Source organism: Triturus cristatus, chromosome 8 (assembly GCF_964204655.1).
Source record: "Triturus cristatus chromosome 8, aTriCri1.1, whole genome shotgun sequence".
NCBI lineage: Eukaryota > Metazoa > Chordata > Amphibia > Caudata > Salamandridae > Triturus > Triturus cristatus.
In genome coordinates, this window is record NC_140591.1 from 979,273,762 (window position 1) to 979,291,783 (window position 18,022).

The window sequence follows — 18,022 nt, forward strand, 5'->3', positions numbered from 1 at the left end:
CACAGTCACTGATCTGTCCCATGGCGCTTCACCCTGACAATGTTTTGAGAGTCAAGTAGCACTTGCTCCCCCGCCACCCTCAGAACCACCATGAAAGAGATAGGCTCTTTGAATAGTAGCTGTCCTGAAGAAGTCATGAGCTTTGCGAGCTTTCCATGCCTCATTCCTTGTTCAAAGTATAACTTTGTTCCTCAGACATTTCGGGTAGGGCCAGATCATTAGAGGGGCTCATGTTCTTGGACTCTTCGCACTGGAGGGTTGAGCAGACACATATGGCTGTGCTGCTGTTTTGAATCTTGTGTTGCTCCCCTGCATTAATTTTTTATTTGAGTATGGAAGTTAACTGACGTACAAGATTTGCACGGCCATCTTCGTCCTCATGATTCCCACAGTTCTCTTTTTGGCCACTTTCTTAATGGGGGCAGGTGATAGAGGAATCACAGTGTTTGCTATGGAAAACAGATACAATCCTATCTTCTTAGGGCTGTTTACTTCTCTATGGACATAAGCTCCAGGGTCTAAACCTTTGTGAGATTGGAGGAATGTTAAGACATTACATTGAAAGCCCTGAAGAATGGCAACTCTATCTACAGGATCTCTCTTCCACTGAGGCACCCATCCACTCCAAAACAATCTGCTCCACTCCAATCCATCTGACCCCAATCTGCTCTACGCCAATCCAAAACAATCTGCCCCACTCCATCCCAAAACAGTTTGCCCCACTCCAGTCTGCTCCACTCCAATCCAAAACGTCTGCCCACTCCAATCTGCCCCACTCAAATATAAAACAATCAGCCTCACTTCAATCCACCCCACTCCAGTCTTCCCCACACCAATCCAAAACAATCTGACCCACTCCAGTCTGCCCTACTCCAAAACAATCTGCCCCACTTCAATTCGCCCCACTCCAATCCGCCGCAATCTACCCCACTCCAATCTTCTCCACTCCAGTCCACCCCACTCCAATTCGCTCTACTCCAATCTAATCCACCTCACCCCGGTCCACCCACTCCATCCCAATTCTCCCACTCAATCCACCACAATCCACTCCAATCCAATCCACCCCACACCAATCCAATCCACCCCAATCCAATCTACCCCACCCCAATCTAATCCACCTCATCCCAATCCAATCAACCCTTATCTCTCCCCAATCCACCCCTCTCCAATCCAAAACAATCATCCCCACTCCAAATTGCCTCACACCAATCTGCCCCACTCCTATCCAAAACAATTTACCCTACTCAGTACAAAGCAATCTGTCCAATGCAAAACAATCTGCCACAGCAGTCTGCCCCAATCAAATCTGCTCCACTCCAATCCAAAACAATCTCCCCCACCCAATACAAAACAATCGTCCCAACTCCAGATCAGAATAGTTCACACATCTCCAATCCAACCACTCACTTCAATTCTGTCCACCTCACCTCACCCCAATCCAGTCCACCTCACCCCAATCCAATCCACCCCACTCCAATCCTCCCCACCCCAATCCAGCCAGATCCACTGCACCCCAATCCAACTCAATCCAGTCCACTCCACCCTAATCCAGTTCACCCCACTCAGTCCAATCTACCTCATTCCAATCAGTCACCCCCAATCCACCCACTGCAATCCAGCTGACTCCAATCCAAGCCACCTCACCCCACACCAATCCAAGTCACCCTACTCCAATTCACCCCACTCCATTCCACTCCAATCCCCCCCACTACAGTCCCCCCACCCCACACAAATCCAATCCACCGCACCCCATCCTATTTCAATCTACCCCACTCCAATCTAGTCTACTCCTGTCATAATACCCCGCCCCAATCAACCCCACTCCACTCTACCCCAATCCAATCCACCACACTCCAGTCCAGTCCACCCCAATCCAACACAACCCCACTCCAATCCAATCCACCCAACTCATTCCACACCCCCAGTCCAGTCCAATCCACCTCCTCCACCCCACTCTAATTCACCTCACTCCAAACCAGCCTACTCTCATCCAATCTACAACACCTCAATCAACCCCACCCCTAACCAATATAATCCTCCCCACTCCAATCCACCCCAGGCCAATCTACCTCACCCCATTTTAATCCTCCCCACTCAATCCAAACTACTCTACCTCAATCCAATCCACCCCAATCTACTCCAATCCAATCTACCCCACTACCTCAACCCTTTTCTACCCCACTCCACTTGATGCCACTGTACTCTATGACATAACACTCTTTAACACTCTCTACCACTGAACTCTACTCCCCTCTACTCAGCTCTTGGACACTCTACACTCCTTCTCCACTTCATGACATGCTACCCCAACAAGTCCAGTCTACAGCACTCTACTCCCCCAGTCCACTCCAGGACACTCCACGCCACTAACTTTTAGCCATGCTGAACAGCAGCCACACTGGTGTACAACATGGTAAAAACACATTGCGAAAGCCAATAGCTCTTGTATAGGCAAGACCTATTGACTTTGCCAATGCTTGTTAAGAAAAGCCTTTACACAGAGACTGTCCCGGTATTATGTCTGATTAGCGTACTGTAGGCTGTGCTTCCTTCTGGGCAAAAGCCTTCCTAGGTTGCCTATTACGTTATGACGCTGTCAGTTTATCTAACAAATCGCTCATATTCTCATTTCTTGTTTTTTCAGACGATTGGGAGAAAATTGCCGCCCTCTTCATCAACGCAGGAGTCAGTGAAACTGGAAGCCGATGGACGAACAAAAAGTAGGTCGTAATTGTGTTTATTATCTTTGTCTATATCTATTGCCTCAAATTCAGTTGAAATCAAGAGTGCACCTTCTCGCATAGTCGGTCTCCAACCTTTTCTGTAATAAGAGCAACTTTTGAGCAATAAAAATCAGCACGAGCTGCAAATATTTGTTATAATGTTGTAATGGTGACCACATCAGACAAGATTGCATTAGTAGCCACACCATTCAAGATTACTAGCCATGGTCACCTCAGTTCATCATGCTGCTCAGCCAGCGGTAATGTTAAAAAGGCTTTGTCAGTTTGGAATGCCTTTACATAAGTATTACATAATAAAATTACATAATAGCTATATTGCATAATAGCTGGCACCAAGATAATACTATTGTTAAGATTTGAAAATATTTTGGGAATTCAACCATTTTGTATTTCCAAACATCATCTTATGAGTTCTGAATATACTTTTTCACCTTGAATGCACACTTTTCAAATTTGGAATACATATATTAATTTAGTCAAGCAAAAGCTTCTAATTTAGTGGGCTGGACACTGGAGAGCCACTTACAGGTAGCAGGAGAGCTACCAGTAGCTCGCAAACTACTCGTAACATTGGCGATGACAGCAAACAGAGGTACCAATACTCTGCGATTATCAATGTAAAGTGGGGGTTGAAGAGCCACAGGACCGGACTCTGTGCCCAACCTCTGTGAGCATCCAACTGGCACTTCATACGCCCTTTGGCTGTCCACACTAGAGGTTGATCACAGGGCATTCGCTTTGGCAGGCTCTGTGAGCATCCCTCTACAGGCGACCAACATCCTTTACGTATCATCTTCTGCTGTGAACAATGGGGCTCTGAGCCCAAACTATCCATGGGTAGGCAAACCCCTTCTGTGCATTGCCTTTAGCCAAGTGCAGCAAGGACTGGCCACAGGAATGGCGTTTGGCCAAACCCTGCACCCAACATTCGCCAGGCAGTCAACCCCAATCTTTCGTGTTCTTGCGCAGCATATTTTGGCCCTGCCCCAACCAGCCAGGCCATACATACAACTCTCGCCAATACTTACTGCAGACAACTTTGTGTTATGTACAGCTGGGGTTGGCCGCAGGGCCTGGCTATCAGTCAGGACCTGCATCAAAATGATCATGGGCAGCCAACCACCACTGAACATGGCCTTCAGCCTTGCACAGTGGTAGTTATCCTGAAGGTCTGGATTATAGCAAGCCCATGTATATGACGGTTTGCCAACTAACCCTGCTGTGTAGGCCTTCGGCATAATGCCTGGCAAGAAGTCTGCTCAATGCTGAGGAAAGGAGGAGGGACGAAAGAGCGGCGAGTACATCTTCTTCAGAATGGCAGCATGCCATCCCCCTTGGAAAGCAGCTGCCTGAAGATATCATTAAAGAAGAGCAAGAACAAATTGACCCCTCTTTTATAACTGTGTGATTGCATTGCTTGGTTTCTCAAAAAGAAATCTCATGTCATAGAACATGACATGAGTGATGCAATACGTGAAGTAATTAGCAGTGCATGGGCACCCAATTCTCCACCATCACACATGGCTGGCTATGTCATGTAACAATATAAAAAGTGCAATTTTAAACAAGGCAGACCTACTGCCTTTGTCAAATACACAAAATACCAAAATAATAGCGCTAGGCCTATTGACTTTATTAAGGGGTCTGCAAATCAACATATATTGAGCAGACCGATTGGCTTTGTCAAAAGAAGCACAAGTAGCTATAATAAAATGTATAACTCATAATTTCATATATTGCAATGTTTAATAATAATTGGTTCAGGTTATTTTTTATATATAATTTTTTAAAATAAATTATTAAACATGGCTTTGAGTCTTTTCTTAACATCTTTCATTTCATATTTCATATATATATACACACACACATATATGTGTATATATATTTATTTATATATATATATATACACATAAACTCGTTGTTTTTTTTGCCCCTCATTTAATGTCTCGGCTTACCTCCGAAGAAGATCAATGTTGATCGAAACATGTAAGGACTTTGCCGGAAATTCATTAAAGGGATTGGAATCGCTGTGGAGTGTGGCTGTCTCCTTTTCCCAGGAAGGGGTGTTTGTTGTATATTAAACAGCGTGGTTCAGCCGTGAGCCTGCACCGCCAGCAAGGGTGCCTAATTTGCCCGAAACGGAACCATTGTGTGTGACCGCTGAAAGCGAAAGGGCAATGGCACTGCCAAAGACTGGCTTTGGCATGGTTTTCAATCGCCTTGAAAGTGGGCGATTTGAGACGCAGAGAACCCGGAATGCGATAACATCTTTAGAAGACATTATCCACTGGAGGATACAAAATGCGGAGGGACTGAAAACCGCAAGTACCACAATACATCTGGGTAACCCATCTGGGCGTCCACTAGGGGGCGAGCAGTATAAGAACTGGGGATTGATTTGTTGGTTTTTTTGCCCCTCATTTAATGTTTCGGCTTACCTCCGAAGAAGATCAATGTTGATCGAAACTTGTAAGGACTTTGCCGGAAATTCATTGAAGGGATTGGAATCGCTGTGGAGTGTGGCTGTCTCCTTTTCCCAGGAAGGGGTGTTTGTTATACACATAAATGTGTATATAAAATTCAGCCGTGTGCAGTCTGTTTAATTGTAGCTGTCATGATCTCGTCCGCTTCCTCGCTCCCGACGGCCGGAAGCGAGGCCTTCCACGGGACGAGACTCCTCCCCTCCTCTGGCTTCTCACTGAGTAGCGGTCTAGTGGCTGTGATCGACTCTGCCACTGTCATTGGCCGTCCCACACTTCCGGCGGATTGTGTACTTTAAGCCGACGGACGCCCACGCCGGTGCTTCGGATTCATCCACGGAGCTTCGCCGAATACGCAGGAGCATAGCGAAGGCTCTAACAGCAACCAGACCTTCCGTCTGGACCGCGCATGGGCCCCTACAGCTGCTGTTCACCGAGACTCGGGTAGAGTCTCCATCGCCTTTTCTGTTCCCTCTCGCAGCGCAGGAGCGCTATCTTCCTTGCTTCTCCACGACTCGTGCGACGGCACGGAGTCGCCCTTACTTTGCCCCTCCTTCACTAGCGCCGGTGCGCTTCCCCCTTGAGCACCCACGACTTGTGCGACGGCACGGAGTCACCCTTACTTTGCCCTCCTTCACTAGCGCAGGTGCGCTGCCACGCCAGGTCACCCACGAGCTTCCCCCCCCATGGACCGATTCCTGGTACCCATAGCATACAGCGCAGGAGCGTATGCTTCCGCCACGCTGACGCCCTCTCTCGCCTCCCACCTTGTAGCGCTTGCCGACTTGTCTCATCTTTCCTGCGCAGGAGCGCCACCTTCAGGTAACACTTGCAGTGAGCGATAACCAGGGGGTTAGTGTTTGCGTACCTGTGCCTCTGTTTTCATTCCCTTTCCTGGAACCGCGCTTACCCCTCTCCTCTCTGTCCTGATTAGGTGGGATTCGCGCCCGACCCAAGACCCCGGTTGTTCACGAGAGACGCCCCATCCCGACTCACCACCCTCACCTGCTTCGTGGCAGCCTCCCCCAGCTCCCTCTCTGTCCTGGTTAGTGCACTCGGTCCTTCCAGGAGGAAAAGGGTCCAGGAGGGGGTTGTCCTTGTCATCCCTGTGGGATCTCTCCACAACAGTAAGGTAAGAATTGTGGGGACCGGACAGAATCCGAAGCCCACGTATATATATCCATCCCGGGTAACATGGACAACCCCGACATCACCTTGCAGGACATAGCTGCCATGTTGGTTAGCATCCAAGCCGAGAATCGTAGTCTGCGACACGACATGACCACCCTACAAGGGCAAATAGGTACGGGGAACGTAGGACCCTGGGGTCCCTCTTCCGCACGCCCCCGGCAAGAAGGAATACTAAGGCCTCCTATATTCAATCCAGGGGGCTCCCCACCATCGGTCTCGACTACTTCCGCACCCATTCAGGTCATAGCTCAACCCACCGCCCAGCTAGCCGCACCAGAACGATTCTATGGGGAGAGCGCGAAATACAGTATATTCTTGAACCAATGCCATCTACACTTCATGGCCAGAGCATCGGCCTTTCCCGACGACGTCTCCAAGGTCGCGTTCATCCTATCGTATTTGGGAGGTGACGCCGCGCAGTGGTCTATTCCATTGGTAGAGATTGACGAACCACTCTTATACAACTTTCCGGTGTTTAAGGAAACCATGCGTCGTATGTTTGCCCGCCATACGTTTGTGCAAGCGGCGGACAATGAACTACTCAATCTAAAACAAGGCAACACCGACCTACTCCACTACATCACCACCTTCAACCGTCTAGTAGTGGAAGCCCATTGGCCAGAAAATAAACAAGTATCAGTGTTCTATAGGGGCCTACGTGAAGAATTAAAAGACCACATTTCACAAATGACCGACCCACCAGAAGAGATAGGCCCATTCATAGACATGGTAGTAAAACAGAATTATCGCCTACAAGAGCGGAAGACAGAAAAAACCAAAGGAGGAGAGGCCAGAGTCCCTGTGTATAGAGACCTACCAAAACCCCGTGATACTCCTGAGCCTATTCAGATCGGGGGTATCCGTGCCCCCTTGACAAAAGGCGAAAAGGAAAAAAGACGGAAACAGAATCTATGCCTCTACTGTGGCAAAAGCGGCCATTTCGTGCGGGAGTGTCCTGCAAAACCCCGCCAACCCAGAGAGAGGACTTCGGCAGTACTCCCGATCACCCGAGGAGCCGGGTTGGGAAACGGGACATCCCAGTAGTGAACGGGGTCGGTCTACTGGGACTGTTGGCAGAAGAAAAACAGACCCCAAACCTTTGTGCCAACCACCATCACATGGGCTTACCGGTTGTCTTGCACTCATCAATAGGCCCATCATGGCACGTTGTAGCCTTGATTGACTCAGGAGCAACCGGAAACTTCATCGATGCCCAGTACATGGCGGGCCTGGGCATGCAAAAACGAACCAAAAGCAGGCCCGAAACGGTGAAGGCAGTGGACGGCACGGATTTGACCTCAGGGCTAATCCGATACCAAACCGAAGATCTGGTAATGGTGCTAGAAAACCAGCACACAGAGAACATCGCCTTTGACATCATTGATGCTCCTCAATTTCGGCTCATATTGGGCCTTCCATGGCTGATTCAGCACAATCCCCTGATTCATTGGGCGACTGGCAAAACAGTGTTGGACTCGGTCCATTGTATTCGCTATTGCTACCCCCCGGAGAAGAAAGCCATACCGAGGGAGATCCAGGCCTGCGCTCTACCACGGGAAGGAATGGGACTGATAACACATCAGAAAGTCCCCAAGGAATACCAAGACCTGGCACCCGTTTTTGACGAACAAGGGGCTAACACCCTACCTCCACATCGTCACTTCGACTGCCGCATCGATTTAATACCGGGATCCACGCTCCCTTGCAGCCGTGTTTACTCCCTCACGGAGAAGGAAAACGAACATCTTCGCGCCTATCTCGATGAGTACCTACAGAACGGGTTCATACGCCACTCCAAGTCTCCTGTCTCTTCCCCTCTCTTCTTCGTGGCGAAGAAAGAAGGTGATCTGCGCACGTGCATAGACTTTCGGGCGATGAACGCCATAACCATTAAGAACAGGTACCCCTTACCGTTAATACCCGACCTACTGGATCAAGTAAAAGATGCGGCCATCTATACTAAGCTGGATCTACGTGGGGCATACCACCTTGTCCGAGTCCGTGAAGGGGATGAGTGGAAAACCGCCTTCCGAACACGATATGGATTATTCGAGTACCAGGTCATGCCCTTCGGACTCTGCAACGCCCCAGCCGCCTTTCAATATTTCATTGATGAGGTGCTAAGGGAATTCATCGACAAATGCTGCATCGTGTATATCGATGATATACTGATTTACTCCGCAGACATGAAGGAGCACCGTCAACATGTGCGGGCGATACTCCAGCAACTACAGCAACATGGGCTATACGTGAAACTAGAAAAGAGCGTATTCCACACCACAACCGTGGAATTCCTGGGAGACATCCTCACACCAGAAGGCGTACAAATGGACTCCAGGAAAGTCGACGCCATATTACAGTGGCCATCCCCAAGCTCCGTGAAACAAGTCCAAAGGTTCCTTGGATTCGCAAATTACTATCGCCGTTTTATTTCAGGCTTTTCCCGGATTGTTACCCCCATTACCTGTTTATTGCGAAAAGGGACACGTTTCCAATGGAACACCGGAGCGGCAAGAGCCTTTCAGGACCTAAAAAACAGGTTCACCTCAGCTCCGATACTAAAGCATCCTGATCCCAACCGCCCCTTTATTGTGGAGGCCGATGCCTCACAGAACGCCGTAGGGGGTGTCTTATCACAAAAAGACAGTAACACCAATCTACTCCACCCCATAGCCTACTATTCCAGGAAGCTTCAACCAGCTGAATGCAACTATTCCATCGGAGATAAAGAGCTCTTGGCCATAAAAACGGCGTTTGAGGAATGGCGACACTACTTAAAAGACGCTAAACACCCAGTCACAATATTCACCGACCATAGAAACCTACGGTTCCTTCGATCAGCCAGAGCCCTAACAGCGAGACAGCTACGATGGACGTTATTCTTCAACGAATACGATTTCCAGATCACCTACCGTCCCGGGAGGGAGAATGCCAAGGCTGACGCCTTGTCCAGACTGGAGGAAACCGAAGACCAGGCACCCACCACAGACCCAGTACCTGTCATTCCCAGCCGATGTTTCCAGGGGACGGTGACCTCGTCCTCCTTCTTATCCCAGCTGCACCAGGATTTACAACAAAGAAGTCCTACTGATTGGATCGGAAACATCCAAGACCTTACAGAGCGAGATGGATTCCTGTTGAAAGAGGGACGGTATTATTTACCTCTACCTACCCACCAACAACAAGCTCTGGTTCAATGCCACGATCACCCCCTCTCCGGTCATCCTGGATACCAGAAGACCAAAGACCTGCTGCAACGACACTTCTGGTGGCCTTCCGTGAACCAGGACACACAGGCCTACATAGATCGCTGCACCGTTTGCACACAAGGAAAGACGACCTCCCAACCCATAGTAGGACTATTGCGTCCCATTCCTGTTCCCCCATGCCCATGGCACACGGTCTCGATGGACTTCGTAGTGGAACTTCCTAAAACCACTAGGGGATACACGACTATACTAACCATCGTAGACCATCTAACTAAAATGGCACATTTCGTACCACTGCAACGCCTTCCTTCAGCTGCGGAATTGGCAAACATATTTATGCAGAACGTGATACGACTTCATGGAATCCCGTCAGTACTGATAACAGACCGTGGAACTCAGTTCGTGTCTAGGTTCTGGACGGAAGTCTGCTCTCTTCTGCACATGGAAGCCCGTTTGTCATCCTCCTATCATCCCCAAACGGATGGACAGGCGGAATGCACAAATCGTACCATGGAACAATACCTCCGTTGCTTGCTGCTTTCCTTGGACTCAGAATGGTCCAATGTATTGTGGATGGTGGAATACGCGTATACCAATAACAAACACACTGCCATCGGGGTGTCCCCGTTCTTTTGTCTCCAAGGGTACCATCCCAGAACGTCCCCCTGGGAAGAAACACGGACCTGTGGTGTACCTACCATACAGGAGCATCATGCCTTCCTCCGTACCATATGGCAGCAAGCCCGATTTGAGCTAGCCAAAGCCAAAGAAACGTACAAACAACATGCAGATAAACACAGACAACAAGAACCCACCTACGCTGTGGGGGACAGGGTATGGGTGTCCATCAAGAACCTTAACACACAAGGGCCCAAGAAACTGTTGCCCCGTTACATAGGTCCCTATCCCATAACCCGAGTTATCAACCCAGTGGCCATGAGGCTATCACTGCCTTATCACATGAAAGCACATCCCGTCTTTCATGTCTCACTTTTACGTCCTGCCCATCCTGACTGCTTGATAGCGGAGCCCCCTCCTCCAGTTCCTGTGGAAGACCACGTGGAATACGAGGTACGGGCCATCCTTGACTCCCGTAGAACTAGAGGGAAACTCTATTACCTGGTGGATTGGAAGGGGTATGGTCCTGAAGAACGCTCCTGGGAACCCCTTTCGCATGTCCGTAACGCCCCTGCCTTAGTTCGCGCCTTCCACGCTCGGCAACCCCTGAAACCCCGTCCTGCTATCCCTCTTTGACAACCGGGTAGGACTGTTTTAGGGGTGGGTGCTGTCATGATCTCGTCCGCATCCTCGCTCCCGACGGCCGGAAGCGAGGCCTTCCACGGGACGAGACTCCTCCCCTCCTCTGGCTTCTCACTGAGTAGCGGTCTAGTGGCTGTGATCGACTCTGCCACTGTCATTGGCCGTCCCACACTTCCGGCGGATTGTGTACTTTAAGCCGACGGACGCCCACGCCGGTGCTTCGGATTCATACACGGAGCTTCGCCGGATACGCAGGAGCGTAGCGAAGGCTCTAACAGCAACCAGACCTTCCGTCTGGACCGCGCATGGGCGCCTACAGCTGCTGTTCACCGAGACTCGGGTAGAGTCTCCATCGCCTTTTCTGTTCCCTCTCGCAGCGCAGGAGCGCTATCTTCCTTGCTTCTCCACGACTCGTGCGACGGCACGGAGTCACCCTTACTTTGCCCCTCCTTCACCAGCGCAGGTGCGCTGCCACGCCAGGTCACCCACGAGCTTCCCCCCCCATGGACCGATTCCTGGTACCCATAGCATACAGCGCAGGAGCGTATGCTTCCGCCACGCTGACGCCCTCTCTCGCCTCCCACCTTGAAGCGCTTGCCGACTTGTCTCATCTTTCCTGCGCAGGAGCGCCACCTTCAGGTAACACTTGCAGTGAGCGATAACCAGGGGGTTAGTGTTTGCGTACCTGTGCCTCTGTTTTCATTCCCTTTCCTGGAACCGCGCTTACCCCTCTCCTCTCTGTCCTGATTAGGTGGGATTCGCGCCCGACCCAAGACCCCGGTTGTTCACGAGAGACGCCCCATCCCGACTCACCACCCTCACCTGCTTCGTGGCAGCCTCCCCCAGCTCCCTCTCTGTCCTGGTTAGTGCACTCGGTCCTTCCAGGAGGAAAAGGGTCCAGGAGGGGGTTGTCCTTGTCATCCCTGTGGGATCTCTCCACAACAGTAAGGTAAGAATTGTGGGGACCGGACAGTAGCAAAAATAAAGATCACAAAAACCCAGCATCGACAGCTGAAAGATGGTGAAGATATTGAACACTGTGGGGGAAAAAGTGAAGATGTCAGTAGCTATACAGTAATGCATATCTAACTCTCTCTCATCGCAGTGAATATGGCCAAGATCATAGAAAGGTAATAGAGAAATTAATATTACACTTCCCAGAAGAGTATAAAAAGAGTGCAGAGTCCATGATACAAGAATGCAAAACAATTTCAAACACATGTTTAAAATCTGCTCTGGATGCTCTGTATATTTTCAATTGACAACTGAGTACGGGCTCAGGAGTAAACCCACAGCTGAGGGTATCTAGCCTTAAACAGTTTGGGATAAATTTGCTAGTTTTTCCTCCCAAAGCAGTCATAATCCTTGTGAACACTTCAGCTTTTATACGTGCAACATGAGATGGGAACTACTGCATGAAAGTGTTGACTTTTTCCATCATTTCATCGGAGGAGCCCGATTTTCACCATCTGTTTTTATCTTGTGTACCTTTCCTTCCAGCTATTCATTTGTCTCATGACTTTTTATGCTAGAAACTATTTTCTTGTGAGCAGTTGGCATATTACAGGATCTATTTGCGATTTTGCTGGTAATAAAATGTTTCATATAGGCCTACCCTGAAGTTCAAGACGCAGGGATCTGGGAGAAGGCCTTAGACTGGACCACCTCCTTCCTCTCCGGCAGAACTCAGAGTCCGCCTCCCCCCATTCCGGTCTGAGGCCTCCGAGATCATCTGCGGCATCCCACAGGGATCCTCCTTCAGCCCGACGCTGTTCAACGTCTACATGGCACCACTAGCACGCATCACCCGACAGCCCGACCTCAACATAATCTCCTACACCGATGGCACACAGCTAATCCTCTCCCTCACCAAGGACCCTCTCACCGCCAAATCCAACCTCCACCAGGGAATGAAGGCCGTCGCCGACTGGATGAAGGAAAGCCGACTTAAGCTGAACTCAGACAAGACAGAGATCCTCATCCTCGGGTCCAACCCCTCAGTATGGGACGACTCATGGTGGCCCGCATCACTGGGGACCCCACCCCGGCCCCTACCGACCACGCACGCAACCTGGGAGTCATCCTCGACTCAAAACTCACCATGACCAAACAAGTCAACGCAGTCTCCTCCACCTGCTTCAACACCCTCCGCATGCTCCGCAAGATCTACAGATGGATCCCGACAAACACGAGGAAAACAGTCACCCAGGCCCTAGTCAGCAGCAGACTCAACTACAGAAACGCCCTCTACGCCGGAGCCTCGTCCAAGCTCATCAACAGACTACAAAGAATCCAGAACCCCTCTGCACGCCTGATCCTCGACGTCCCGTGACCACATCACCCCCCACCTGAGGAACCTGCACTGGCTCCCCGTCGACAGAAGAATCTCCTTCAAGCTCCTGATCCACACACACAAGGCACTCCACAAGACCGGCCCAGCCTATCTCAACAGTCGACTCTCCTTCTACGTACCCAACAGGAAACTCCGCTCCGCTGACCACGCCCTGGCCACGGTCCCGCGCATCTGTAGAACCACTTCCGGAGGCAGGTCCTTCTCCCACCGCACCGCCAAGACCTGGAACACCCACCCCCTCTACCTATGACAAACTGAAGACCTGCTGACCTTCAGGAGACAACTCAAGACCTGGCTTTTCGACCAGTAGCAGCAGCACCCCCACCCCCCAGCGCCTTGAAACCCTTACGGTTAAGTAGTGCGCTTTACAAGTTAACTGATTGATTGATTGTAGTAGGTACACCTGCTGTTCAAGCACATCTTTGTTGTTTCGCAGAAGATGAGTCAGTGAAAGGCAAGTGCACTGTCAATGGCTTGTTTAAAAATGGTACTTTTAGAAAGTGGACATTTCTCTGTGCTCATAACCCTTTGTGCTTTGCAGCTTGTCTCTGATACACGTCTGGGCTGGGTGAGAGCTACACTTTGTGCATTTCCTCTAGAAAGCTCCAACACAGGAAGGAGAGGTGTATCTGAGTATGCATCTACATACATTTGCATTCTGATGACCTTGCATGGACAGGATGGAAGGAAGGGGCCAACACTTCACTTTAGTATGCAGTGTCCTCTCCCCACACAAACAACTGATTACCCCCCCCACACACAGATAGCATGACAGACAGAGCTGGGTTGAAAGGGATACTTGTGCACTTCAGAGAGCTGCTTTGAGGTCACCCCCACATCAAAGGCACTTTTGGGTGTAAGTACTGAGTTTCTGACCCCATCAAATCAGACACTACTAGACTGGTAACTAAGAGTGGTCCTTTCTGTCTGCCCTCTTGACTTTAGGAGGGCCTACACCATCTCAGAAGACTCATCTCAGCTCTCTAAATTAATTCAGCCCTGCATCTCCACCCGTCCCTACAGCACAGCATACAAACAAAAGACTCTGAGGCAGTGCAGCATGCTAAACATCTCACTGGCCCTGCAATTGTGGTGAGAACCCCTATAACTAGCCTAAACCCTACCTAAATGCCTCCATATTACTCCCCCAAAGTTAAATCCTGTAGGTAGTGGCTGCAGTTGAGAGGCCAATTTACAGTCCCTATTGACATCCCTGCTGAATTACGCAAGCCCCACAAGTCTTCATGTCTACCATCCTTTTCTGTTAATTGGGATTTCCTGAGAATGTGTGTCAGATACTCAGCATTGTGGCATAGCGGTAGCTTCCCCAGTCTGATGCCCAGTCTGATACCCATGAAGCCCTTCTCCAGTTTATCTATTTCAACAGTAACATGCTTAACTCTGTGAACTTTTCACATTAGCTTAATGTAGACTATCAAAGAGAAATATTCATTGTTAATGGGAACCCTGCCCCACTCTTCCTCTCTTAACAACTCTCCACCATCTGACTGCCTGCACAGTGTCTACAAAAACATCCATAACACACCAGCCCATGTTTTTCTTGTATTTTACATGAAGTGCATCGACCCACTGTTGTTATTTCCAAACATAACCATTCTTACCCATAACCTTTCACCTACTGTTCATTCTCCTGTTACTGCCACCATACCCATCCTATGGCAACTCCATTCATTCTATGTACTGTGCAAGCAGTGTCACTCATTCGCTTACAATCCCCAGTGGTACTATTGGCTCAGCTCCCTCTACCCATGTTGACAAACTCCTATGACCCTCTTTTCCTTCTTTCATGGACCTGCCCCCTCCTCCTGTCATTCAAGATATTTGACACCTTGCAGGCTAGTTCTCTTGATATAGCTAAACAACAGAGCGAGAGAAGGACAAAGGGAACTTGTCCACCTTCCCAGATGATCAGTAAATTCAACAAACAAGAACGGGTTCGCTACCTATCAAAGATAAGAAAATTAGTTTCTCATAATCTTAGTGGCAGGTCTGCTCTGGAACACGTGGGGTGTTATTTAAGAACCCTCACTCAACAACCTAGTTGGTGACATGCTTCATCATCAGGCTCCCACCCTGGTCACCGAAAGCCTCCAGGGTGTGCTGTGACGCCTGATTACAGCAAAGCTGTTTTTTTATGATTGTGACAGTGTATGTGGTGATAAGTGAATTAAAAATGGCTCAGGAGCTCCTACCATATGTAATGATTTTAAGGATGGAGGTCCTGGTAATATCTGAAAAACAGTGGTGGATCTTTATGAGACTTGAATTGATTTTAACTATACTCAATTCAAGTCTGATAAAGATCTACCACTGTTTTTCAAATTTGAACAGGACCTTTATCACTAAAATCACTACACGTGGTAGGTGTTCCTGAGCCAATTTTTAATCACACATCACCACATACACTGTTACAATCACAAAAATCTAGCTCCGCTGTCATCAGGCGTTGCAGTACACCCTGGAAGCCTATGGCGACCAGGGTGGGAACCAGATGATGAAGCATGTCACCAGGTAGGTTTGTGAGTGAGGGTTCTTAAAACACCCTGTGGATTCCAAGGCACACTTGCCACTAGAATTATGAGATTTAAATTTTCTAACCTTTAGTTTAGTAGGTAGCGAACTAGTTGTCTTGATAGTCACCTTCCAACTGTTCTTCCCTCTCATGCTACTTGCCAAGACCTCTACAGGATCACTATTTATGACATCCATACTCTTCTAGTCCCCCCTCTCATGCCCGATCTGTCCATCGCCTGCTAAGTCCTTATTGTCACTGCCGGTGCCCCTCTCTCTCTCTCATGCCCTTACCTGCCTCTCAAACCCTCCTGGCTTGCAGTCACCAACCAGTGCCTCCCACAACTTCAATCTCTTTCTTGCCGCCTTTTAATATTCTTCTATTCTCACCCTCAACAATCATCCATCCCCTCCCACATCAACACCTCCATGTCTCTGCCTTCCTTGTATTTGTGTGTCCGTCTCATTTCCTCACAAGTTTACCCTCCCTCTACTTTTAGCACTTAAAGCTGACTCCACAAGCTCATTAATATAGTTCTCGCTCTTTGCTTCACTGCCCCATCGGCAATACCAGTGGAACACACCTCCCACAGCATTTGCAGACTAGCATCCTCAATACTAACCTACCAGCTGGCCTTCTGTAAATTTCTCTAAGCAATTCAGGCTTAAAAAGTTGTGTGTCTTCCTCCTAAGTCAGCAGTATTGGCATGCATATCTATCCACCGACACAGATCATCCATTCAAATGCTCCCCATTCAGCCATCATTCCACCCATCTATCCATCCATCCACAAACACCCATAGTATCCATCCAACCAACCAGTCATCTACCACCTTCCAAGAACCTTTCCTACTTTAGCCACCATTCTTCGTCCATTCACCCCTCCTCTTCAGTAGCCACTATCCATTACAAGACACCACTCCCCATCCATTCCATTTACTAATCATCACCATCAATGTGTTCTTCAGCCTTCAATCACGGTTCATTTACCATCCATTCTGGCCCATCCATAAGGGGACATCAGAAGTGTCCTCCAGAACTGGGCACATACCTTTCTTTATATGTGACACGCAGAACTAGACACACTGTGCCAGAGGTGATCTTGAGCAGTGGATACAACCCTCCAGTTAAGGCCTCCTTTGCAAGTGACACGGTATACCAGAGGTGGTCTCCAGAGTGGGGCACAAAATGGCAGAGGTAGCCTCTCAAATTACGAGCAACACTCTCGGTGAGGCACCTAACATGGGCCCTGTTATGTCAGATGACTGCTCCAGACCTAGACACACCACTATATATGTAGTCTCCAGTTTAGGACACAGTATGTCTGAGGTGGCTTTTAAGGGTAGTAACGATACTCCAGGTGAGGTTTTGAGACATGATCTCAATAACACTTTGATGAGCCTGTCTGTGCTGTACACGGTATGTGAGGTGAGGTTGTTAGTAATGTGTATTTGTGGGTAATGGACATCCAGTTCTCTACTTTCTGCTGATTCTTTTCTCTTTGCCTTTATACTCTAACGATCCCTTTGCTCTTCTTGTGATCTTTTCACGTTTTTTAACCACAAATATCCAGTTGTGGAACTCAAAGATTTTTATGAATCAGAAAATCTTGCACGGCTGCTTAATGTGATTTCACTGTATAGCGTATGTGAGGAAAGCTTGCCTTGCTCCTGCTCATACTCTGCCTGGGGCCATATTACATAAAGGGCACGCTACCTATGTTTGCGCCACGGCTTACCTTTAAGCATGTGTGCAATGTGGGACAGGGCACCCTATTACAATGAATGCGCAGCCTCCATTCCTGGGGGCAGTACATTTAGTGAAATATGGAGAGAGCGATTCCAGAGCACCCTGCAGGTGGAATGTCTGGTGGGATCCATGGGACCCCCATTCACCCCTCGAGATGGCTGGCCTCAGGAGACACACTGAAAGTCTGCCCTCTTCTGTGGCACACTATCAGTGCGCCTCCTAAGGGCATATTTGCCTGTACGTCCACATCGCCAGTACGGCACGGGTGGTAAGGCAAAGTGATTCCATCATTTGTATGGGGCTATGCCCTCATGCAAATAAGGGAACACCCTCTCAGGATAGTGCTGGTGCTACATGTGCGCAAACACTATCGCTGTTACGGAAGGGGCCACACAAGCATCTGCAGCCCCTTCTATAATACCATAGCGCCCTTGCTGATGAATGTGCTGTAGTGCAGGGCCGGACTGGGAACCAAAACCGGCCCTGGCAAAGAGTTCGGTCTGT

At 49.2% G+C, this 18,022-nt stretch overlaps 1 protein-coding gene across 2 annotated transcripts in view; it reads left to right on the top strand.

The window, feature by feature from the left end:
* Window positions 1-18,022, top strand: part of SH3KBP1 (SH3 domain containing kinase binding protein 1) — a 1,226,118-nt gene that overhangs the window by 846,835 nt on the left and 361,261 nt on the right. For both annotated transcript variants that reach the window (XM_085622521.1, XM_085622520.1), the window contains one exon: window positions 2,645-2,720. In XM_085622521.1, the coding sequence (XP_085478647.1) occupies window positions 2,645-2,720 (76 nt within the window). The remainder of the gene's footprint in view (window positions 1-2,644; window positions 2,721-18,022) is intronic.